The following is a 26,305-nucleotide window of genomic DNA, read 5'->3' on the forward strand; positions in this document are numbered from 1 at the left end:
GGGCTTCTGTCCGGGCCTCTGCCAGGAGCCCTGAATGCTGGGCGTGGCCCCTCTGCTAATGGCAGACAGAGAGTTTTGTCTGCTGCCTGGCAGAGCTCTGGCACTTCCCCTCCGGGTCGCTGTACCGGCCTTTGAAAGTTCCCCCGCCCTGGTCCTCTCCGAGATCTCCGGCAATCCCTAGCCCCACGGGGCGGGCAACGGCAGCTGGGAGACCTCCGTGCCCTCCGTGTCTCTCTCTGGGACCCTCCGGGCGCCCCGAGCACCAGGCTGGGTCTCCCCGCCAATGGCGGGGAGAGACTCTCCCTGCGGGCTCAGGTGTGCAACTCCAAAGTTTCCCTCTGCGTTTAGGAGTAATTGCGGGGGGTTTAGGTAGGGTTCTGGTCACCTGTTTCCACTGTCGCTCCTCTGTTGTGTTCTCGCTCCTGCCCTAGATGTGTGTGGATCCTCTGGGGGCGTCCGTTGGAAGAAAGCCGCTTGCGGGTACTAGGCTGCCCGTCGGGGTCGGAGAGTTTTCACCTATTTCCACATCCTCCCGGAGGAAAGTCCATCCGCCTTCCGATGTATAGTCGCGTGGGTGTCTCAGACGTCCTGAGATGCTGTCTGGATATCCTTTGTCAAGCAATAAGTGTCCAAATAATTGTAGACTCGAAGGGCGAGAGACAAAGAGGACTACTCACGGCGCCATCTTCCTTACTCTCCCAACACCATTTATTGAAGAGACTCTCCTTTCTCCATGGTATGTTTTGGGCACCTTTGTCGAAGATCAGCTGTCCATATGTGTGCAGTTTTATTTCTGGACTTTCAGTTCTGTTCCATTGATCTGTGTGCCTGTTTTTGTACCACTACCATGCCGTTTTGATCACTATGGCTTTGTAGTACACGTTGAAGTCAGGGATTGTGATACCTCCAGCTTTGTTCTTTTTTCTCAGGATTGCCTTAGCAATTCATTGTCTTTGATTGTCCCATATGAATTTTAGGATTCATTGCTCTATTTCCATGGAGAATGTCATTGGGATCCTCATTGGGATTGCATTGAATCTGTAGATTGCTTTGGGTAGTATGGACATTTTAACTATGTTTATTCTTCCAATCCATGTACATGGAATCCCTTTCCATATCCTTATGTCATCATCCAATTCTCTCAGAAAGGCCTTGTAATTTTATATAGGTCCTTCACTTCCTTAGTTAAATTTACCCCAAGGTATTTTATTCTTTTTGTTGTGATTGTGAATGGTATTGTGTTCTTGAGTTCCTTTTCTGTTAGTTTGTTATTAGAGTATAGAAATGCTACTGATTTATGCAAATTGATTTTATACCCTGCAACTTTGCTGTAGTTGTTGATTACTTCTAAGAGTTTTCCAATGGATTCTTTGGGGTTTTCTATATATAAGATCATGTCGTCTGCAAACAGCGAGAGTTTCACTTCTTCCCTCCCTATTTGGATTCCTTTTATTCCTTTTTCTTGCCTGATTGCTCTGGCCAGGACCTCCAGTACTATGTTAAATAAGAGTGGTGATAGAGGGCATCCTTGTCTCGTTCCTGTTTTCAGGGAGATGGCGTTCAGTTTTTGCCCATTGAGTATGATGTTGGCTATGCATCTGTCATATATGGCCTTTATTATGTTGAGGTAGTTCCCTTCTATCCCCATTTTGTTCAGAGTTTTTATCATAAATGGCTGGTGGATCTTGTCAAATGCCTTCTCTGCATCTATTGAGATGATCATGTGGTTTTTATTCCTCAGTTTGTTGATGTGGTGTATCACGTTGATTGATTTGTGGATGTTGAACCATCCCTGTGTCCCTGGTATGAATCCCACCTGATCATGATGTATGATCCTTTTGATGAATTGCTGAATTCTGATTGCCAAAATTTTGTTTAGAATTTTTGCATCTATGTTCATCAGTGGTATTGGCCTGTAGTTCTCTTTTTTTGTGGTGTCCTTGTCAGATTTTGGTATCAGAGTGATGTTGGCCTCATAGAATGTGTTAGGAAGTGTTCCATCCTCCCTAATTTTTTGGAATAGCTTGAAAAGGATAGGTATTAAATCCTCTCTGAAAGTTTGGTAGAATTCCCCAGGAAAGCCATCTGGTCCTGGGGTTTTATTCTTTGGGATGTTTTTGATTGCTGTTTCAATCTCTTTCCTTGTGATTGGTCTGTTCAAATTGTCTGCCTCTTCTTGAGTGAGCTTTGGGAGATTGTAGGAGTTCAAGAATTTATCCATTTCCTCTAGGTTATCCATTCTGTTGGCATATAGTTTTTCGTAGTATTCTCTTATAATCTGTTGTATTTCTGCAGAGTCTGTTGTTATTTCTCCTCTTTCATTTCTGATTTTGTTTATTTGAGCTTTCTCCCTTTTTTTCTTTGTAAGTCTGGCTAGGAGTTTGTCAATTTTATTTATCTTCTCAAAAAACCAGCTCTTTGTTTCATTGATCCTTTCTACTGCCTTTTTCGTTTCAATAGTATTTATTTCTGCTCTGATTTTTATTATTTCTCTCCTTCTGCTGACTTTGGGCTTTATTTGTTCTTTTTTCTCTAGTTCAGTTAGGTGTAGTTTAAGATTGCTGATTTGGGATTTTTCTTGTTTGTTAAGATGTGCCTGTATTGCAATGAACTTTTCTCTTAATACAGCTTTTGCTGTATCCCATATGAGTTGGTATGGCATGCAATCATTTTCATTTGTTTCCTGGTATTTTTTGATTTCTTCTTTGATTTCTTCAATGATCCATTGCTTGTTCAGTAGTGTGTTGTTTAGTCTCCACATCTTTGTGCCTTTCTCAGCTTTTTTCTTGTAATTAATTTCTAGCCTTATAGCATTATGATCAGAGAAGATGCTTGTTATTATTTCAATTTTTTTAAATTTGTAGAGGCTTGCCTTGTTTCCCAACATATGGTCTATCCTTGAGAATGTTCCATGTCCATTTGAGAAGAATGTGTATTCAGCTGTTTTAGGGTGGAGTGATCTATATATGTCTATTAAGTCCAATTGTTTTAGTTTTTCGTTTAGCTCCACTATTTCCTTGTTGATTTTCTGTCTGGATGATCTGTCCATTGATGTGAGTGGGGTGTTGAGGTCCCCTACTATTATTGTGTTGTTTTTAACATCTTCCTTTAGGTCTGTTCATAGTTGCTTTATGAATCTTGGTGCTCCTGTGTTGGGTGCATAAATATTTATAAGCGTTATTTCTTCTTGATGAAGTGTCCCTTTGATCATTATATATTGCCTTTCTTTGTCTCTCTTTACCTGTTTTATCTTCAAGTCTACTGTGTCTGATACAAGTATTGCAACACATGCTTTCCTTTGCCATTAACTTGGAGTATCTTCTTCCACCCCTTCACTCTGAGCCTGTGTTTGTCATTGGAGCTGAGATGTGTTTCCTGGAGGCAACATATTGTTGGGTGTTGTTCTTTAATCCAGCTTGCCACTCTGTGTCTTTTTATTGGAGAATTCAATCCATTTATGTTTAGGGTGATTATTGATGTATGAGGGCTTAATGCTGTCATTTTATCACTTGTTTTCTAGTTTTCCTGCATTTCCTTTGTTTCCTGCATTTCCTGTGTGTTTTGGTCTACCCATTGAATTATGTAGTTTTTTATGATGTGTTTCTTTGTTTTCTCCTTATTTATTATTTGTCTCTGTTCTGCTTTTTTGTTTAGCGGTTACCCTGAGGTTTGTATTCAGAATCTCGTGTATAACATAGTCCATTTTCTGATGGCCTCTTATTTCCTTAGTCTAAACCAACTCAGTCCCTTTCCTACTCCCCTCCTAAGTTGTTTTTCTCATATCTTATTCCATTTTGTGTTGTGAGTTTATTGTTAAGATGACAGGATTATCTTTGTTTTTGGTGTTTTCCTTCTATCTAGCTTAATGCTCTAGTTGAATATTTGCTATCTGATTCTGCCTACCTATTTATCTCCTTACTCTGTATTTTGTGACCCCTTTCTCCAATTTTTTTTCAGGTATGAGGGCCTTCTTGAGAATTTCCTGTAGGGAGGGTCTCATGGCTACGAAGCCCCTTAGCTTTTACTTGTCTGGGAAAGTTTTAATTTCTCCCACATATCTGAAGGATGCTTTTGCTTGATAGAGTGTTCTTGGCCGAAGATTCTTGTCTTTTAAAGATTTGATTTGTTGTACCACTCTCTCCCACCTTGTAAGGTTTCTGTAGAGAAATCAGCCGAAAGCCTGATGGGGGTCCCTTTGCAGGTTATTTTCTTCAGCCTTGCTGCTCTTAGTATTCTTTCTTTGTCATTCATTTTTGCCAGTTTTACTACTGTGTGCCTTGCAATAGGTCTTTTTACATTGACAAATCTAGGAGATCTGGAAGCCTCTTCTACACAGATTTCCCTCTCTTTCCCTAGGTTTGGGAAGTTCTCTGCTATTATTTCTTTGAACACGCTTTCTGCTCCATTCTCCTTCTCTCCTCCTTCTGGAATACCTATAATTCTTATGTTGCATTTCCTCATTGAGTAGGATATTTCTTGGAGACTTTCTTCATGTCTTCTTGGTGTTAGTTCTCTCTCCTCTTCTGTCTGGAGCATTTCAACATGTCTGTCTTTGACTATGCTGATATGCTTCTCTATGATGTCCACTCGAGTGTTCAGGGAATCTGTATTTTTTTTTTTTTTATCTCTTACATTATGTCTTTCATCTCTAATACTTCTGATTGATTGTTTTTTATAGTTTCAATCTCTTTTCTGAAGTAGCTCCTGAACTCATTGTTTCTCTACATTCTCTTTTACCTCGCTGAGTTTTTTGATAGCTATTTTGAATTCATTGCCACTTAGGTTACATATTTCTGTGTCCTCAGGACTGAATTCTGGGTGCTTGTTGTGTTCTCTCTGGTCTGGAGATTTGATGTAGTGTCTGATGTTGCCAGAGGTAGGTAGGGTCTTACACATTCTGATGTTATTCAGTTGCAGTTACCGCCTATTGCCTCAGGGTGGGGGTTGAGAGCTGCGTATTCTCAGCCTTCTGCTTTTTGTTGATATCCCAGGAAGTGGAGTGGGGCAGGGCAGGTGAGGGGAGGGGCACTTTCTCCTGTGTGCTCTTGGGGTTTCTCAATCAGCTTTCACTATCTGGTCTCCTGGGGTGTTGTTGATGAGGTCACCCCCTATGAAAGCTTTCATCATGTTAGAGGGCTTCCCCTAGGATGCAAGGGCCCTAGAGAGTTCTTGGTGATCCCATGAACGAGTGATCCCTGCCCCGTTCCTTCCCTCATGTGGCGATCTCAGTCTTTGGGGGGGGAGCGAAGTTCTCTCTTACCCCATTCCAGCTCCTCTGAGGGGAGCTCCAGCCTCTCCAACTTCTGTTGTGTGGCTGTGTATCTCTCCGTTTTTGTGCTGTGAGGATGTCCTCTCTTGGAGTATGGATGCCCCTTTTTGTTCTATGTTGGAGGGGAGAGAGTCCCAGGCAAGTTAACTTTGCCATGATGCTGATGTCACCTCAGTTCTTTAATCCATTTTCAGTTAATTTTTGTATATGGTGTTGGGTAAGGGTTCATGTTTATTCTTTCAAATGTGGATATCCAGTTTTCCTAGCCCCATTTGTTGAAGAGACTATTCCTTCCACATTGTGTATATTTGGCACCTTCATTGAAGAGCATTTGGTCATAAATGTGTAGACGTACTTTTGTGCTCTGTTCTGTTCCATTGGTCTATACGTCTGTCTTTATGTCAGTACCATATTGTTTTGACTACTGTAGCTTTGTAATATGCTTTTGCAATATTGTGATTTATAAGAAATGTGTGTATTTGGTCATCCAGATGACCAAAATAAATTTCTCAGGTTTAGTTGGTTTTCATCCACAGTTCCTGGCTCACAGCTCCCAAAATGCTTGGAATTTTCTGGGCAATAAGAGCCATGGGAGCATCTTTTGTTATAATAGAGTCTCTTGTCCTCAGTTTCTGAAAATGCTGCAGGGCCATAAAGGTGAAATAGGTGTCTTACTTATGTTAATGAAGGAGACTTTTGGACCTCATCCAAGGGTAAGGGCTGGTTGGCAAGCAAACCAGCCATGTGATCAGAGGATTGGAACTTTCACTTTCACCCTGTGATTTCCAGGGAGGGGGGTGAGGGGACTTGAAGTTGAATGAATTGCCAGTGGTCAATGACTTAGTCAATTATGACTACCTAATGAAGCCTCCATAAAACCCAAAAGGACAGCTCATTGGCCCCTTTTTTTTTTCCTGGAGAGCTTCCACATTGGGGAACCAAAATGCTTCCACGTGCCACCATGCTGGGCCCCAAGCTCCATGAGGACAGAATGTCCTTTGTTTGGGACCTAGCCCTATGAATCTCTTCATGTGGCTGTTGATTTGTATCCTTTAATTTCCTTTGTAATAAATCGGTAATCTAGCAAGTAAATGGGTTTTCCTCAGTTCTGTGAGCCATTCTAGCAAATAGTTCAAGCCCAAGGAGGGGGCCACAGGAACCTCTAATTTATGGCCTGTCAGTCAGAAGTACAAGTAACAACCTGGACTTGCAATTGTCATCCTGACTTGGAGGGAGTTGGAACCTCCAATTTGGAGCTGGTCAGTCAGAAGCACAGCTAACAAGCACAGGGTGTCTGAAGCAGAGGGCAGTCTTGTGGGACTGAGCCCTTTATCTGTGGAATCTGATTCTATTGCCAGCTAGATAGTGCCAGAATTGAGCTGAATTCTCAGACCCTCTGCTGGCATCTGAGAACTGTTTGTTGGTGTGGGGAAGCCTCCACAAACACATGTTGAAATTGGGGCCAGGAATCCTTTTGCAGCTTTGAAATCAGGAAGTGTGAGACTTCTCATTTTGTTCATCTTTCTCACGATTCTTTGGGTTATTGGAGGCCCTTTGAGATTCAATAGGAATTTGAGAATGCATATATAATTGTTATATCTTCCTGAGGTATTGACCATTTTATATAATTGTCCTTTTTCTCTAGTGACAGTTTTTGATTAGTCTAATTTTTCTGATATTAGTACAGCCACCACTGCTCTCTTTTGATTATATTTGCATGAAATATCTTTTTCCATCCTTTCATTTTCAGTCTATGTGTTTCTTTACATCTAAAGTCTCCTGTAGACAGCACCAACTTACATTTTTTTTTCATCCATTAGGCCACTCTATCTTTTGACTGAGGAATTTAATCCATTTACATTTAATTATTGATAAATAAGGACTTACTTTCACAGTCTGTTTGGGTTGCTATAACAATATCATAAAGTAGGTGGCTTACAAAGAATAAATTTCTCACAGTTCTGGATGGAAAGTTCAAGATCATGGTGCCAGCAGATTTGGCATCTGGTGAGAGCCCACTTCCTCACAGATGGTGACTTCTCACTGTATTCTCACATGGGGGAATGGGCAAGCTGGCTCTCTGAGGTCTCTTTTATAAGGGCACTAATCCCATTCATGAAGGCTCTGCCCTCATGATCTAAGCACCTCCCAGAGGCCCTACCTCCTAATATCATTACTTTGGGGGTTAGAATTTCAACATATGAATTCTGGGAGACACAACATTTTCAGACCATAGCACGAGTGCCATTTTGTCCGCTGTTTCTTTTTGTTTCTCTTTTCCTCCTAGTGCCTTTGTGTTTCATTGACTTTTGGTGTTGATGTTTTTTTCTTCCCTTACCTTCTTTTGTGTGTCTTCTACAGGTCTTTACTTTCTGGTTACTGTGGGGCTTACATAAGACATCTTATTGTTATATCAATCCACTTTATGCTGAAAACTTAATTTCAATCGTACAAAAACTCCTTTCTTTTACATCTCTCACGTTGTTACTGATTCACAAATTACATCTTTATATATTATGTATCCATTAACATAGTTATAGTTATTTTTATGCTTTTGTCTTCTAAATTCTATACTAGAATTAAAAGTACTTTATCACTACCATTATAGCATTACAGGATTCTGTATTTGTCTACTTACCTTTACCACAGACCTTTATATTTTTGTATGCGTCCATGTTACTAACATCTTTTTGTTTCAACTTGCATGACTCCCTTTAGCTTTTGCTGTCGCCCCTACTCCACCCTCCCTGCTCCTTTAACCGAAAGGAAAACAGTAACAGGCTACAGAACCCAGAATGATTTACATATCACAAATAAAATCAATCATTTACTGAGTGCTATGGAGTAGAGTGTACCCTTAATATCATAAGTTTTTAAAACAGATGAGAAACACAGCCAAGTAGCAGACACATGACATCATGTGTAAAAAGTGACTGGTATGTAGAAGACACTCAAAAATGAAAAGTATTTTTATTATTTCTTTTGTACTAAAATTCTTTTGAGATGGGGAAATAATTCTAGGTCACTATATCACAGTGGGCCCAATGTAATCACCAGGGTCCTTATAAGTGAAAGGGGGAGAGAGATTTCAAGATGCTATGTTGTTGGCTTTGAAGATGGAGGGACCATGAGCCAAAGACTGTGGCAGCTTCTACAAGTTGGAAAGACTTAGAAAATGGATTATCCTCTAGAGCATCCAGAGGAAACATCGCCTTGTCAACACTTTGATTTGGGTCCAGTGAGACCTATTTTTGGACTTCTGACTTCCAAAATTGTAACATAGTAAATTTGTGTTGTTTCAAGCCACTTTGTGGTAATTTGTTACAGCAGAAATAGGAAGCTAATACAGAAGCCTGAATTAAAACAATAAAAAGACACATTTCAGACAAAATTACTTAGAAAATATTTTATTGTACAAATTTACATTTGTTGTATATGATGAAAAGTATACCAAAACCAACCTTTGGTTAATCCATTTTTCTTTGAGATTTTCTGTGAAAAGTAAAGATTTACTTCCTAATATATCCTCAGATGATACAACTTTTTATACAGTTGTTCAACAGTTGGGTTGGTAAAAAGGATCTTGGTACATAGAGTATAAAACTGAGAACAGATCAAAAAAGCACAGGGGAAAGGCTACTGCCAGAGAGTAATCTCCAAGAACTTGGTATTTTCCACAGCAAGGCAGATGCTGTGGGGTCATTGCACTGTAATTGAGGAACAAAATACTTTACTCCTTCAACTTTACCACCAAATATCCTTTTAACATGTAAGTATTACAAAACTCTGCCATCTCTAGTTTTTTTTGACCCTTTTGTTTTTGAAAAAGCTGGGTTCTATTGTAAGGAAAAACAAAGTAATAAATCTCTATCTTTATGTTAACTGAAGATAAATTTCCTCAAGTTCCAAATGATAAAGATATGCCAGAAAGGCTGTGGATGGAGTCCATCAAGAAAAATCAAATTCAAAAGAAACAGGTGTTAAAAAAAAATGTGAGTACTGTGTCATTTCTATCAATTGTTCCTGGCAAAAGCACAAATTAAAAAGACAAGATACCTACCATACAAAGCAGCCTTACGGTACCTGTTATGCCTAAAGGCTACTTGATTACTCTGGGTTTAACACTCTTATTTCATAATAGCGAAAAACACTTTAATTATAATGCATATTCAATAACTCTGTATTGCTCACAGAGTAATACCTTGTGCTTTCCACCCCCCAAAAAAGTCCTGAATGTCAAACAGGACTTGTTTACTCTTGTAAGAAGCTGTCGGGTATAATTAACAAAACACAGACAGTGAATACAATGAAGTACTTCAGATTTTCTTTTTTTGGAAAACCAGCCTTAATGAGGGCTGTAGACAACAAGTTGGTTAACTGCCCTCTTTCCTTTTCCAAACTTCAGCTAAACTAAACCTTATATAAAGTTACGTCTATATTTAACGTAAACTTTCACTTATTTGGTCTACTTATATAGTATATAAAATGCAAGTTTATGAATACACAACCAGAGAAGGCAGAGGCTTAAACTGTAGTAAAACTTACACGGGGTTTGATTATCTGAAGCCATTCATTAAGATGCTCAACAAGACCCAATGCATCTGGGATATTGTCTCCTTTGGAAACAAATTTCAGCAGGACTGCCAGTGGGATTTCTTTAGAACGGCTACAACAAATAAAAAGAATAATTAAGTATTCTTCTACTGATACTGATTCCAGTAAGTCAGTTTATAGCTAAGATGATCTGCCAGGTTGTAGGCAAGGAGAAGATGCCACATCATAAGGTCACTTATTTATCTCCCCTTGCCCCAGATATATTCTTCTATTGGTGGGGTCAGGACTAGGAGCCATGTAAGGCCCACTCTAGGCATATCCCTGGCTATATCACATGAGGTACGTTCTGATCCACTCCCAAAAGCTACTGTAGAAGACAGTGATTTTCAGAAGCCCTGCAGCAAAGAGACTGAAGGAAAAAACCCTTGTTATCAATAATCTAAAGCAGCAAAGGAAGACCGTGGAATACAACAGAACAGTTACAGGGAAAGTAAGTTACCACTACTTCTTACAGATTCCATTGACTGAGTGATTATTATGTGCTAGCACTGTCTGTATATTTTACAATTCAATCCCTCAATGATCCTTGAGGAAGTTATAATTATCTCCATTTTATAAATGAATCAGTTTGAAACAATGGGAACAAGGACAGAATACGTGGATGCAAATTCCAGCTCTGCACTTACCAGATATGTTGGGCAAGTTACTTACTGAGGGCTTTAGTGTTCCTCACTGTAAAAGGGCGATCACGGTAGACCCAACCTTGCAGGCTGCTGAGGGGTGTAAAGGAGGTAATGGGGGCAAAGTGCTCAGACCAGTGCTGAACACACAGTCAATGCTGTGGAAGTGTTTGCTATCACTGCGAGGCAACTGAGATTTAAAGGGACCAAAACATGGTAACAAGATCCCAGTTCTATATCCAGGAAGTGGCAGAGGTGGGATTTGAACTTAGGTCTTTGTGTCTTGAAAACAATCTCCTAAATGTTTTGCTCTGAAGGCCTCAAGCTAGTGATGAGATGGAGATACAGCAACGCAAAAAGCTTCCTGTCTGCTAAGAAAAAGCAAAAATCATCTCTAACACCCAAAACCAAGAACTATGAGAAAATCCTAAGGCCAAAACATGAGACCACATGATGGACAGAAATAAAGGGGAGTTGGGGTCCCAAGTGGCAGAGACTCTGACCCTGGGTTCAGCAGTCTCAGATGTACCGCGAGAGTCTACCACAGCATCTGAGTCTCTAAAAATGAGAAACTGGAAGTTGTTAGCAGTAATTATACCATCTCAGTACATAGTTTTCAAATAACTGAGGGGCTCTCAAGCTTTGTATGTAGGCACTGGGAGCTGTGATGGCTCAGATTCTAGTTCCTAAACACTCACGCTATGACAGCCTTAGCAATGGCTGCCGTGTGGGGAAGGCTGCTGCCCTGGCTGTGCCTTCACGTTAAAGGCTCCCGCTTCAAAAGCCAGGGGTATGGTCTTGAACTCACGGTGACTCTACTACTACTACTGTCACACAGAGTAACAGTTTTAATACCATTCTCTGGTCCTCTCTGTAAAAAAGGAAGGTGGAGGATGACTAATTTAAGTACTTTCTGTGACATTAAAATTTAGCACGTGATACATCCATTATTAAATTACAAAGTACTTCTATTCCAATTAAATATAAGGGATCCCAGATCAGCCACACCATTGCCACCACTTATTTTGGAGTAACTAATATTATCTTTTTCAGAGATGAGAATACATATTTCTTCTAATAGTGGGAAGGCAAAATATGTATATTAGAAAAAATTTAGCAAATAATCATGATATGCATCCGGGAGAAAAAAGGATTCAAAATTGTATAAGCTGTATGATAAGGGTTGTTTTTTTCAATTTCAAAAATTCCTTATTGTGATGAATGTATAATTACATTGAACATTAAACATGGGTCTGGTTATGGATGAATACAAGATTTGCGTTAAAAAAAGGAAAATAACATAGATTGTGAGAAACATCTTTGACTAGGATGAACTCCAAAGTTGCAAATATTAGAGTTGCAGTATCTTGCAGATACATACATTCAATTTAACTGTATTTCAAAGAAATTGGGAAGAAAACAGATAAAAAAGTTGGTAGTGGTAGTTATTTCTGGGTGATGGAATTGAGTATTTTAAATATTGTTTCTTTTGACTATTCTACATTTTCCAAATGTTCTATAATATGTCTATTTCATAATATTTTCTGTTATTGTTGCTAACTTTGTGGGCAAGTTACAGTTACCCAGAAGGTGTTCTTTGGCCTCAGAGAGTTTCACCCTACACACATGTGGCTTAGAATTCAGAAAAAGACTCAGAGAGACTCCTAGAGCTCTTCCAAGCAGCTCCCATCTCTGGTTGTCTGCCTTGTACTTTCCAGTGGTCTCAGCCTTCCTGAACTCTGATCACATCTCCTCAACTGAGCAAGGCCACCGTGCTCTGCCTGTGTGCCCTCCCTTCCCTGGGTTGCAGTCCAGAAAGCATCTCCAGGATGCATGACTTTACCTGCCTTCTCTCAGGGACCACAGTTGTGCGCTGCTTGTTGTCCAATGTCTGAAAAACAGTTGTTTCATTCATTTCGTCCAGTTTCCAGTTGTTTATGGCAGAAGGGCAAGCCTGATATCAGGCACTCTGACACGGTCAGAAGCAAAAGTGGGAGAGTGATTTCTAAAGAAGTCAGTCTGAAGGGGTGGAGTGCAGTGGAAGTAGAGAGAGAAGTAAATTGCTCAAGCAAGTTGTAGAGGAAGTGAAGTGTGAGTTGACTCTTGGAAACTGGGTAGGTTTTTGCAAGGGAGACGAGAGGAGAAAAGTAGAGGGAACAAAGGCAAGGAGGAAGGAGACAGCTGTTGGGAAACCATGACTGGTGGTAACTGAGTTGGAGCACAGAGTGCAACGTGGACAGAGCTCCAGGGAATGAGCCAGGCAAGGAGATGCCAGAGGACCTTGTATGGCATATCAAGGACTATGAACTAGATTCTGCAAAAAGTGGGTAAAACTGCTGATGGATTTTAGTCAGGGAGTGTTGTGATCAGTTTTGCATTTCAGAACATTCATTCTAGCAAGACTGCTGAGATGGATCGGAGTGGGTCAGAATGGAGGAGGCAGGGGAATTGATTAAGAGACCCTGATAGCAATTGCTATGGACTGAACTGTGTCTCTTTCCAAAACTCATGTTTAAGCTCTAACCCTCAATGTGACTATATCTGGAGACAGGCTCTTTAGGAGGATCTTTAGCAGGTAATTAAGGTTAGATGAGGTCATAAGGGTGGGGCCCTAATGTGACAGGACTGTGGCCATGTAAGAGGGGAGAGAGCTCTCTGCCATGTGATGATACAGCAAGAAGGTGGCCATCTGCAAGCTAGGGAGAGGGCCCTCACCAGAACCCAACCATGCAGCAGCCTGATCTCGGACTTCTGGCCTCCAGAACTGTGAGGAAATAAATTTCCGGCATTGAAGCCCCCTGGTCTATGGCAGCCTGAGCAGCCTGATACAGCAGTCAGGGTCACAAATGATGGGCCTGAATGAAGCAAGAGAATGATTCAAAGCTGGTGGTTTGCAGGGCAGGGGCCGAGAATGATTCGCAGCCAGGGCTTCCAGGCTGTGGTAGGAGAAGAGCTGAAACGATATAATATGGGAATAAGCTAGACAGGAAAAGAAGTAAAAACACAAACGGGTGATCGACCAGGAAAAAAAGAAAAGTTAAAGGCAACGATGGTTTTAATAGGAATAGAGTAGGTTTCCAGGGAAAAGAGAAAGCTGGAATGATATGAAAGTATGGCCAAAGATGATAAAACAAGTTGTCCTGGGAAAACAAGCTGAAAAGCCCGCATCCTTTCTGACAGAGAAGTCAAATATTTTCAGATAGAAAGCAGGGACATAAATAATTACAAATAACAAGAAATAGGTTCAACTGTTAGACAAAGAATAAAGCTCACTATGATCCTGGACCATGGGTGAAGTGGTTAAAAGCAGAGGATTAAGGGCCAGATTCCTGTGTTTGAACTCTGGCTCTGCTACTTACCACCCATATAGCCTCTAGCAGTTATTTAACCTCGTGCTCTTCAATTTTCTTATTTATAACAAATGGTTAATAATAGTACTATGTTAATAATAATAATTAACATATAATAATTAATAGTATATTATTATAATAATATTATATTAACTTAATATATATTAAGTTAATAATAGTACTCTATGGTCGTTATGAGAATTAAATGACTTAATACACGTAAGGTGCACAGAACAGTACCAGCCACATGATTTGCTGCTATTACCATGACTACTACTTATATTACTATTACTACTATTGCGACTTCCTCAGGTCATGCAGAAGTCACAGCGTAGATTTCAGAGCAAGCAAACCAGCCATTCTATTTTCCAATGCTAGGTTTATATTCCTGAAATTTCTTATGTTAAGTAAAGAGGTAGATTTATTGGTTGACTCTGAGCAATGTAGTGGTGACAGGAAGCGTCAAAAGGAGTTAAATGATACAGCAAGGCCTACTGCTTAGCCCTGAACTCAGCCTCAGGTCTACGAAACAGGAGGCTAGGGATAACGCAGGTAAAGACAGGGATAGTCCAAGTGTCCACAAATCTTATGGCAGCCAGGGATGGACATATAAATCAATTTACAAAAAGAGGGGCTAAAAGAAAAAAAAAGATCTCTTTCTTTTTCCCATCTTTACTTTTACTTGTTTCTTTCATTTTCATTTTTTCCATTCTTTCATTTGTTCATGATTCCTAAAGACTAATCAAGAGTGACTGCAGAGGGTTTAAAAGACAAATGCACAAAAATAATTACAAATCTATGTCATTGGGCACACAATGTATAAAGACGTAATTCGTGACAACAATATCATAATGGGGGGACAGCGTGGATAGGAGTAGCTTTTTAGTTTTTGTATGCAACAAACTCAAATTAGATTGTAATGTACAATCGCCATGGTAATCACAAAGCAAGTATCTATGGAATATATACAAAAGGAAATGTGAAGAGAATCAAAACACGTCACTACAAAAAATCTACTAAGAACAAAAGAAGGCAGTGATAAGAAAATGAAGAACAAAAAAGCTATAAGACATAGAAAACAAACAGCAAAATGACAGTTCTTATCAGTAATTACTTTCAATGAAAATGGATTACATTCTCCAATCAAAAGACAAGAGATTGGCAGAATGGACTGAAAAAAAACACATCCAACAACGTGTTGCCTATAAGAGACTCACTTTAGATGTAAGGACACACACAGTTTGAAAATGAAGATATTCCAAGCAAACAGTAACCAAAAGGGAGAAGGGTGGCTATACTAATACCAGAAAAAACAGATTTTAAGTCAAAAACTGTTACAAGAAACAAAGAAGGTCATTATATATTGATAAAAGGATCAATCCATCAAGAAGATGTAACAAATATAAACATACATGCACAAAACAAGGGCCCCAAAATATCTGAAGGAAACACTGACAGAACTGAAGGGAGAAATAGTACAGTAATAATAGCTGGAGACTTCAATAAAGGATAGAGCAAACCGCTGGAAGATTAATACAAAAACAGAAGACTGGAAGAACACTCTACACCAATCAGACGTAACGGACACACACAGAACACTCCACCCAAGAAAAGCAGAACACACATTTTTCTCAAGTGCACATGGAACATTCTCCAGGGCAGACCATTTGTTAGGGCAATAAACAAGACCTGATAAATTAAAAAGACTGAAATCATATAAAGTGTCTTTTCCATCACAACAGAATGACACTAGAAATTGACAACGGAAGGAAAACTAGAAAATTCAAAAATATGTAGAGATTAAACCACCAATGGGTCAAAGGAAGAAATCACAAGGGAGATTAGAAAATACTCAGGGATGAATGAAAATGAAAACACAACATACTAAACTTGAGAGATGTAGCTAAAGCAGTGCTAAGATGGAAATTTATAGCTGTAAACCTGGATATTAAAAGGAAGAAATTTCTCAAATCAGCAACTGAAGTTGACATCTTAGGAATTAGAAAATGAAAAGCAAACTAAACCCAAAGCTAAGAGAAGGAAGGAAATAATGAAGATTAGAGTGGACATAAATAGAGAACAGAAAAACAAGAGAGGAAATCAATAAAACCAAAAGTTGGTTATTTGAAAAAAATTAACAAGATTGACAAATGTTTAGCTAGACTAAGAATAAAAAAAGATTCAAATTACTAAAATCAGAAATTAAAGTGAGAACATTATATTAATTTTACAGAAATAAAATAGTTATTTAACGAATACAGATTTTTTATTTAGAACAAGGACAAAGTTCTGAAAGTAGGTAGTGGTGATGGGTACAGAACACTGTGCCTGTATTTCATGTCACTTAATTGTACACTTAAAAATGGTTAATTTAATGTTATATATATTTTACCACAAATAATAATAAAAAAAGATTGCAGAGGTTGCATAGAATAAATATCAGGATGTCTTAATATGCCACACATAGTAAAGCATTAAATATGGCTTTTCAGGGACCAATTCTCCTATAACTAAATTTCAATCTTTCCCCTGAATGTAATATAGTACCTATCTTATAAATGTATTTTCAAAGTTCCAGTAAGTAATCCAACATACCCTCCCAATTATCTTCTTTCCTTTTTAAATGAGATGGGAACAAACAAATAACCAGGCCAACAAAATCACCCCTCATCACAGAGTGTTTTTGTGTTTTGTGTTACCTCCTTCAGGAATACACAAAACTCAGAATCATTTATTTCAGGAATGCATGGGCTTTTCTCCATTTCTTCCCAGTTATGGCTCTTATTTTGAACACTTTTTTGCACAGAAGGTGCCCATAGATACTTGAAGGGAGTACTAGAAACAATCATACTATTAACTTTCTAAAAACTCACAAATACCAACATTAAGGAAAATATCAACTGTTTTACCAAAAATTATCTCGTTCTCCATATACTCTGTTACACAAGGCAAAACACAAGTTTAGGAGTCTACAGATGAATAACGTAAAAAGTATTGCTCTGGTCTGCTATTTACATCCTTAGGAGAGAGTGTAAAGAGACAGGAAAACTGAAACTAAGGCAGGCCACCGTGAAGATAAGCCTGTTTCCCACAGCTGTGCTCTTCTGGCTGTGAGGCCTATTGTAAGATTCCCAGAAATGTAATGTCTTTTGTGAGAGTCCTAGAAGTTAGCTCCAGTTTTGAAAGGTTACCCTTGGCTGATACTTTTCATCATGATTTCATAGGTACATAAATGATAATGCAATAAAATAGATTATATTTCTATCTCTTGGATACTTTGTCTTACATTTTAGAATTCAGTGTGACATGGCTGAGAGCTATCCTTAAAGGCAACTGGATTTCTGCAAATAGAAATGGTTGAATACCTGGAAATAAACAGAAATTTCAACCGGATCTTTCAAAAGTTATCAACCAATAAATCATAGGTACCCTTTTCTCCTCTTTCTCTTCATCAGCTGAGCTCTGTGATGTTGCCACGCACATGACAGCAAACAATCAAAGCACAGTCCCAGAATCATCTCTGTCTACACCAAAGCCTTCCTGTGCCCCGACCACAGGAACCACAAGGATCCACCTGACTGTACTCCCTCCTGTCCCTTGACTTTCTTTTACCTTCTTTCTAAATTCTAGGGAGGAGAGGAGAGGATGTACATGGTTTTTCAAGTTTAACTTTTTTTTTTTTTAAAGATTTTATTTTTTCCTTTTTCTCCCAAAGCCGCCCTCCCCCCCCCGGTACATAGTTGTATATTCTTCGTTGTGGGTCCTTCTAGTTGTGGTATGTGGGACGCTGCCTCAGCGTGGTTTGATGAGCAGTGTCATGTCCGCGCCCAGGATTCGAACCAACGAAACACTGGGCCGCCTGCAGCGGAGCGCACAAACTTAACCACTCGGCCACGGGGCCAGCCCCTATTTTAACTTTTTAATAGAGACGCATCATAATACTGTATAAATCATAACACAATTTTTCAAAGACAAAAACTTACCTGCAAAGCTGTAGATCATTACGGTGATAGGAATGACTGCTTGAAAGAACAATAACTTTGGCACAGTTACTACTTTTCACCCAGGAAAGTAGTTTTTCACAGAATGGCTTTGATTTATACTTTGCATACCATTAAAAGAATAAAAAGAAAATCTAAAGGTTAGATCCTAGACTATAAGAGTACTCTACATAATATTTTATCAACTTTATGTGATGACATAATTTACATATCTTAAAATTACAATTACTTTGATATCTACCTGCTGCCCTTAAACTGAAGGTGAAAAATGAAGAGCCATGAATTATGATATCTTTGCAATTAAGAAACAAATTAGGAGCAATCTAGATTTCAAAAGAATTCTATTCAGACTGACAAAGGAAAATTTCCAGTTCTCCACCTAAGTAATCAACTGTTACTTGAAAACTACCACATGGTCCTCCATGAGATGTTCTCGCCAGAGATCTCCGACCTGAATCTGATCCTGAGGAAACAACCAGGCGAATCCAGAATGCAGAACCTCTGGCCTTGGTTCCTCAAAGGAGTCCATACTGTGAAGAGCAGAAAGAGGAGGAGGGCCCGTTCTACACTGAAGGATACCAACTAAAAAGATCTAACAGCCAAATGCAACGTGTGGACCTTGACTGGATCCAGAATTGAAGGATATTTTGGGGACAACTGGGGAAATGCAAATATGTTGGATGATACTACTGAATGTTCATTAAACACTGATTTTCTTAGGCGTAGTAGTGGTGTGTGGTCGTGAAGGAAAATGTCCTTGTTCTTGAAAGATGTGTGCTGAAATATTTAGGGGTGAAATATCATGATGTCGCTAGTCTACTTTTGGATTGTTTGCCAAAGGAAACTGTGTGTGCACATGCCTAGAGAGAGAAAGGTAACCAAGGGTGGCCAGATGTTAACAATTATTTAATCTGGAATGTGGATTATAAAATTTAGGGGGGAAAACCTACTTTATGAAAGCTCTTTTCACAGACTGTTAATAAAATATTCAATAAAATTTAAAATGTAGGTAAGAAATGGCTAACTTTTAAAAACAGGAGGGCAGTATACTATAATGGTTAAGAGAGGCAGGCTCTGGAGTCAGGCTGCCTGGTCTAGAATGCCGGCTTCACCTCCTCTAGACCATGTCTTAGGCAAATTGCTTAACCTTTCCATTTCAGTTTTCTCATTTGCAAAATGAGGAGAATGTGAGTACCTGCCTCAGAGGACTGTGGTGAGGATTAAGTAGAGAAATGTACATAAAGTACTTAGAACAGTACTGGTGCAAGGACTCGATGCTCAATAAGTATCTGCTATTTTGAAATCACTCTATTTCCATCTACTAAAAATTTCATTAAGAAATGTTTGAGGGCCGGCTCCGTGGCCGAGTGGTTAAGTTCACGCGCTCTGCAGCGGTGGCCCAGGGTTCAGATCCTGGGCGCGGACATGGCACCGCTCGTCAGGCTATGTTGAGGTGGCATCCCACGTCCCACAACTAGAAGAACCTGCAACTAAGATATACAACTGTGTATAGGGGGGTTAGAGAAAAAAAAAAAAAAAGAAATGTTTGAATTGTCTGTCAATTATGGAACTGATATTAGGAAGAGAACAAAAAGAACCGACTATTAGGAGTCTGTGGGGAGTGGTGGTGTAAGAGCAGAATCAGGGGCGTGAGGTGACAGTGGTTTGGACTAGAGTGGGAGCAATGGAAGGGGAAAGAAGAAGTTGGACTCAGAATATTTTGACATATACATCATTAAATGTAGATGGTTGAAATGTAGTACAAATGGAATAAACCTCTAATATTCACATGCTTACATTTTTTCACCAGCGCTACCTGAATCAAGAGTATATAAGTCCCAAGCTGTATGTCCAATTCCCTTCAATATAGTCATGAAATAAGGGTAACACCTCTGAAATTTTGAGATAATTTTTCTGTAGAATCAGACCTTTAACTGTACACATAGTAAAAGAGGAGAAATGATTTTTGAATCTTAAACTCTTACAGACTTAGTATTTTCTCATTATAGTTTAACAAACTTAAAAAAGGCAAATATAATAACATTAATAAAAATGGATCTTAATTGAAGAGCCACTAGCTTCTTTGAAGGCAGTGAATATACTACAAAGACAAGAAAAAATGAAATCATATGGTACTTAAATGGAGGACTTATACAAGTGAAATTCTTAATATAATAAAAAATTAAAATTGAATTATAAGAACTTTGGTATCTAAATACTTTCAAAAATTAAAAACATATGCAGTATATCATTTGGTTAAAATAAAACATTTTAGAAGTACCTTAAAATGGATCTGTGGGCTTTATTCTATGGAACAGATTCATTTCTGAAAAGTTAACTTTAAGAAAATATCAAAAATTTTTTTCTTTCTGACTTTGTAAAACCAGAGAAGTATTCCCTTGGGAACTTCTGGCATTATGACAAATAAAATAATTCTTAAGAATGTTTTTGATTTCCGATAATCTCCCTTCTTGTTTCTAGAGAAATTTTCTGTGAATCAATGTCTGCGCATTTTTTCTGGGAAAAGAATCCACAACTTTCATCAGATTCTACAAGAAGCCCACTTTACTGATGTTTAAGATGTCCCTGCTCAACTTCACCTCCAAGAAGGAGAAGCTGTAATAGGAACCAAGGACAACATACAGAGTCTCTAAGGACACATGATTAGGCCACTGTGCTAAGGGGTAAGCTTTTAGTTACTACAAAAAGATTCCAAATAACCCAGACTCAGGCAAACCCTTTGGTGGAGCATGTCTCTCCTGTTTCAGCCTTCTGGGACTGCCTCCTTGCGCTGGTGTGAGGTGGCGTGAGGTGACTGGGGCCTCTGCCGCATCAGCAAGTCTAGTGACCACTAGGTATGTTCAGCGCAAAGGAGGCTGGACAGGAAGTTGAGGAATTAGGGAACAGGGACTAAGGCACAGGTCACTCAGGCCTCTAATCTATCTGACATACACATACAGCAGAGCTAGAGGGAAGAGGACATATCTGTAGGGAGAGGGCAGGCTAAGCTGTAAAATGTAAGACACATTACCTTCTATAACAGCAATACTCACGTTCTCCATCAGTCTATCATGCAATTCTATTCTGTTGTTAAGATCCTGTTTCCCAGTACTTTTTTCTTCTGATGTGATGCAAAGTCACTTCTCACGGATTCTGGCCAAAAATATTTAACTTGTATTTAATCAAGCCTTTAGACCTAACTCCAGTTACAGAAAATACAGAGACCAGAGGAACAAGCCAAATGACACCATAATGACAGAATCAGACAAACATAGAAAGCAGGACATTCTATAGGACAATGGGCCCAGTTTTTCCCTCAACAAATCAGTTTGGTGAAAAAGGAAAAAAAAAAGACACTAGAGTAAAAGAGATTTCAAAGGCACAACAATCAGATGTACTATGGGTCCTGGCTTAGACAGACTAACTTTAAAGGACATTTTGGGGTAAGCTAGTCCAAATTGAACATGGATAGGATAGAGGAGGATATTAAGAAATCGGTAATTTTGTTAAATGGGATGGTATTTTAGCTATGTAAGAAAACGTTCTTAGAAGAGATGCACGCTTACATATTTGGGAGTGAAATGTCCATAATTTATTTCAAAATACCTCATCTTAAAAAAAAAAGAAGTGGATTAAAGAACCATATCCAACTGGCCTGCTGCCGGTTTGTGTCAGAGGGAACCTGGCGGGCCTCCCACTAGCGCGAAGGCGCATTCACAGGGTGGGCTGGGGCATAAGAGGCAGGTCTCAGGGGCCAGGCTGGCTTGAGAAGAAGCTCTGTTACACCAATTATTAATCAAGCGACCCGAACATCTCTGTGCAATAGTTTCCTCATCAATAAAACTACCTATGGAGTCATTGTGAGGATTAAATGAATTAACACATGTAATTGCACACAGTGGTCAGCTCATAGGAAATAGTAACTGATAGTTGTTGCCCTTAGTGGAATAATATAAATTCTAGTTCTACCATTTATAGTCCTTAACTTCTAAGGCAATAACTGAAATTCAGTCTTGTGCTATAAAAAAGTCATCTTTCCTGAAGGAATTTCAATACTAAAGTTATTTCTATTTTTTTTTTTCCCAAGGAAGATTAGCCCTGAGCTAACATCTGCCAATCCTCCTCTTTTTTCTGAGGAAGACTGGCCCTGACTAACATCCGTGCCCATCTTCCTCTACTTTATATGTGGGATGCCCACCACAGCATGGCTTGCCACGGGGTGCCATGTCTGCACCTGGGATCCCAACTGGTGAACCCCGGGCCGCCAAAGTGGAACGTGCGCACTTAACTGCTGTGCCACCGGGCCGGCCCCCTAAGGTTATTTCTTGAAAGTGTATTTCATTATCGCAAGCTAATAACATGGTTAATGAGACTGACAACAAATAAAATGCTTCTCCTTGGTCTTTCAGCCCACCAATGGTCTTTCACGTTCCTCTACCACCTTTGGCTTTCACCTTAAAATGGTAAACAGAAGACTGAGAGGCCAACAGAGCAGCCAGCCATCAAACGAAGTAGCTGATGCGCTGGGGTCAGGATTAGCAGCACTTCCCCCACTCACTCGGTGCAGTCCCGCGTCCTAAACACAGTGGTCGGGCAACGTGAACTGGTCCCTGACTCACCAAGCTTGAAGGTCCAATGAGGACCTACGGAGATTTACAGAGCGGGAAAAGCCAACGCCCGCCAGTAGCATCAGGCAGACCCACCTCTCTGGGCCTTATCCATCCCATATTATTACGGTTTCTAGAAGAATGTGAGAGGATGACTGTGAGGCTTAGAGGAGGCAGCACACATTAAACTCACAGGACTGAGCCCAGGGGAATTCTCTTTTCCCCTTTCTTTGGTATTAGTGATGCTTACACACGCCAGTGAGAACAGAAAATAAAACTGAGGATAAAACGGGGAAAACCCCCATGTTATAAAAATGGAAATCTCAAACTGTATCCAAAGATACAAGTATAAGCACGTCCCTCATAGCAGTTGCCATCTAGAAAAGGCTAAGAACTAAAACCAGGATATAAGAGAAGAGGACAACGTGACTGGGTTGTACATTGTGCACAGAACTGGCACCACATAAATGTTCGCTACAAAACAGTATCTGGAGTATATTTCTAACTTATAACAACTCTACCTTGTAGTAGAACAAAACATGCCGAAGCCTTACATACCTTCAGCATTTGTACTGAGCTCTGCTGAATTTTCTTCTGCAGTTGCATATGGGTTGTTTCCAACCATGGGCACAAGACAATCAGTATAGAAGTAACCAATCTTACACATATTCAGTGTAGAAATAATCAGATCTACTGCAAGCTGGCCAACATTTCCAACAGATACTGCTGGCTGAAATAAAAAATACATTCATTATGTCATCAAAATTAGCAGCACTTTAAAGTTTAGACAGAAGACAGTAATCACAGCACTAGAACTGAATGCTTATGCTCAGGTGCCTCATAGCTAGATACTGACTCTTTCATATTATACTACATGTCAATCATCACTCTAGGCACTGGGAATGCAGTAAAACTAATCGAACAAGTTCCTGCCCTCGTGGAGCTTCCATTCTAGTGAGGGAGTGGTTTACCGTAAAAAACAAAACACAGTAGTAAGTGCTATGGAGAAAAATTAAGTGAGTGAAGAGTGTGTGTGCACATGGCCGGTTGCAATTTTAAACAGAGTGATCAAGGAAAGACTCACTTCAGGTGACAAGTAATTAAAGACCTGAAAGGGGTAAGGGATTTCAGGGGTAAGGGAGGGAGCCACACAAAGACCACGGAAAAGACTATTCCAGGCGGTGGGCAAGCAAGTGTAAAGGCCATGAGGGATGGACAAAAGGCTCTTCTGTTTGTTTTGTCACTGCCTAAAGGCTGGAGTGAGCTTCTTTTCACACTAAACACACACACACTTACCCCCGTGACTTAAACAGTCCAACCGCCAAATCTCTACCTAGAGCCCAGAACCCTATCTGAACGCCAGAGCCTAGTGGGTATCTCCACATGCTTATGTCACAGGCAACTCACACTCAACACATACAAAACTAAACTTTTGCCCAGACTTGTTCCTCTATTTTGTATTTCAGAAAAGAGCAACAATTATTCACTCAATTACCTAAACCAGGAAACTTCTTCCCTTTCCCTTACCAACCACATCTAATACATGACTAATTTTCATCAACTCTCTCTTTAAAGTATCTCTTTAATGTAGCTCCTCCTTTGCATTCTTCCAGCAGTTGCTTATTTTTTGTGGCTTTCATCTTATTTTCTGGGTCCCTCAGAGTGCTCTCCTACCCCTCGCTGCTGTCACCTACTAATCCCCTGGTTATCTCCTGTAATTCCCTTTCCCCTTGTCAAAGATTCTGCTCCTTTGGGTAGACCCTCACTCTCCTGTATCATCCATCTTTTCCTCACTATTGGATTCTTCCCATCAGCATATACACATGCTCTAATATCTTTCCTTCTAAAAAATCCTCCCGTGATCCCACATACTCCCCTAACCACCACCTCCCTTATTTGTTTTCCTCCACAGCCAAAATGCCCCATAGCTGTCCACTGAAACATGCAGGAACTTTATCTCTGAACCAATGAATGAATACATACACATACACATCTCCACCTCTTGCCCATTTAAGCCACTCTAGTATGGCTTCCCTCTTCATTAACTGATAAGTGTTACCACCAATAATCTTTGAGACATTACTTTCTCTATGAAGCTTTTTTCCTTTTCTGCCAAGTGACTCCTGCAAAGATACTTTTTCCCTTTTGTGATTAATACATATTTTTCAGAGAGAGACTTTGAAATTACGTAAAATTTTCTTCCTTAGTACACTATTGCACACTATGTTCGGAATCATTGCTATTTCTTGGGTGCATTATTACAACGAAAATTGACAAAAAGTGACTTTTCTATTACTATCATTCTTTTTAAATTGAGATATATAATCGACATATAACATTGTATTAGTTTTAGATATACAACATAGTAATCTGATACATTTATATTGTGAAATGATTACTACAATAAGTTTAGTTAACCTCCATCATCAGTTACAAATTTTTTTTTCTTGTAACGAGAACTTTCAAGATTTACTCTCTTAGCAACTTCCAAATATATAATACAGTACTGTTAACCACAGCCACCACACTGTACATTACATTCCCAGGACTTACTTGTAAGTGGAGGTTTGTACCTTTTGATTACTTTCACCCACTTCACTTAACCACCCCCACCTCCCTGCGGCAACCACCAATCAGTTCTCTGTATCTAGGAGTTGTTTTTTTGTTTTAGGATTTCATAGATAAAGCTTTTCTTAAAGGTCCTTGTGTCCCTCCCCCTCCCAATAAATCCTAGGGCTTTTCTGTACCCTTCTCAAACTTCTAGCCTAGCTTTTACTGCCCTTATTGATTTACGTGTTGCCAATTAGGTTGTAAACTTCTTGAGGACAAGGACCTAGCCTTATTCTAACGTTTTCGCATAACAGAATGTTTATTGAAACAATGAATGAATATGGGCATTTTTTCCCCCAAGATTGGCACCCGAGCTAACATCTGTTGCCAATCATTTTTTTCTTCTTCTTCTCCCCAAAGCCCCCCAGTACATAGTTATATATTCTAGTTGTAGGACCTTCTGGTTGCGCTATGTGGGACACCGTCTCAGCATGGCTTGATGAGCGGTGCCATGTTCGCGCCCAAACTCCGAACCAGCGAAACCCTGGGCCGCCCAAGCGGAGTGTGCGAACTTAATCACTCGGCGACGGGGCCCGCCCCTACGGGCAATTTTAAGAGCGACAAAACCGTGTGGTTACTAGGAAAGGTTACTTTTACTACCCTATCTGTAGTTTTCTGATTAACGACGATGACTTGCTAGCTTAAGAATGACTCCAAATCTAGCTGAGAAAAGATTTTCTGGGATAAAACGTAAAGAGAATGACTCGCACAACGTAACTGTCATATCCAAACACGTTACGTTTTAGTCAACAAAGACTACACACTGCAGACTTAGATACGTTCGGTGACAGCGCCAACAAAGGTTCTGCTCGGACCGCCGCCTCCGGCCACGTCCTCCCGGTGTTTTCCCCGAAGGCCGAAAACCTGGAAGAGAAACCGGTACCCGTGCTCCCAGGGCCGGGGCGGCCGAGCCGGGGTGGAGGCGCCTCCCGAGAGGCAGCAGCCCCAAGCCGGGCAGTGGAGAGTTCGCGAAAGTGGGGACTCACCATCAGCAGGGTGTAAGCCGCGAGGTCGGGAGCCGATTCTCCGCAGGGAACAAACATGGTGGTCCTACGTGGGAGGAAGGGATTGGCGCCGGGCGGGGAGGGACCACAGCAGCAAGAAGGCGAAAACCGCAAGGTCAACGCCGCAGGCTCGCGCGGAGACCGCGGATCCCCGCGCGACAGGCGCGTGGAGGGACCAGGCGGGCGGGGCGGGGCCAGCAGGGTGGGGTCCTTCGAGTCCCTCGGCGCGG

At 40.1% G+C, this 26,305-nt stretch overlaps 2 protein-coding genes across 8 annotated transcripts in view; one reads left to right on the forward strand and one right to left on the reverse strand.

Moving 5' to 3' along the window:
* Window positions 1-8,660: 8,660 nt before the first annotated feature.
* PSMG2 (proteasome assembly chaperone 2) lies at window positions 8,661-26,298 on the reverse strand. Of its 2 annotated transcripts, XM_070220681.1 has the most exons (7): window positions 26,058-26,298; window positions 23,020-23,191; window positions 20,908-21,007; window positions 17,837-17,955; window positions 12,347-12,394; window positions 9,815-9,935; window positions 8,661-8,976 (listed from the first exon to the last, which is right to left on the reverse strand). In XM_070220681.1, the coding sequence occupies exons 3-7, from the start codon at window positions 20,914-20,916 to the stop codon at window positions 8,884-8,886; spliced, it is 390 nt and encodes a 129-aa protein (XP_070076782.1). In that variant the 5' UTR covers window positions 20,917-21,007; window positions 23,020-23,191; window positions 26,058-26,298; the 3' UTR covers window positions 8,661-8,883. The 2 variants fall into 2 exon arrangements, with proteins under 2 accessions (XP_070076782.1, XP_070076781.1); XM_070220680.1 differs by lacking the exon at window positions 20,908-21,007 and having other exon boundaries at window positions 26,058-26,262.
* The window catches only part of CEP76 (centrosomal protein 76), a 35,819-nt gene continuing 35,194 nt past the window's right edge, over window positions 25,681-26,305 (forward strand). For 2 of the 6 annotated variants that reach the window (XM_070220669.1, XM_023648216.2), the window contains exon 1: window positions 25,681-26,069. The gene's annotated coding sequence lies outside the window, so the exon portion shown is untranslated. Of the gene's footprint in view, window positions 26,082-26,305 lie in introns of all 6 variants that reach the window. The other 4 variants (XM_070220670.1, XM_070220673.1, XM_070220672.1 and 1 more) reach the window with 3 other exon arrangements.

Source organism: Equus caballus, chromosome 8, assembly GCF_041296265.1.
Source record: "Equus caballus isolate H_3958 breed thoroughbred chromosome 8, TB-T2T, whole genome shotgun sequence".
NCBI classification, from domain to species: Eukaryota; Metazoa; Chordata; class Mammalia; order Perissodactyla; family Equidae; genus Equus; species Equus caballus.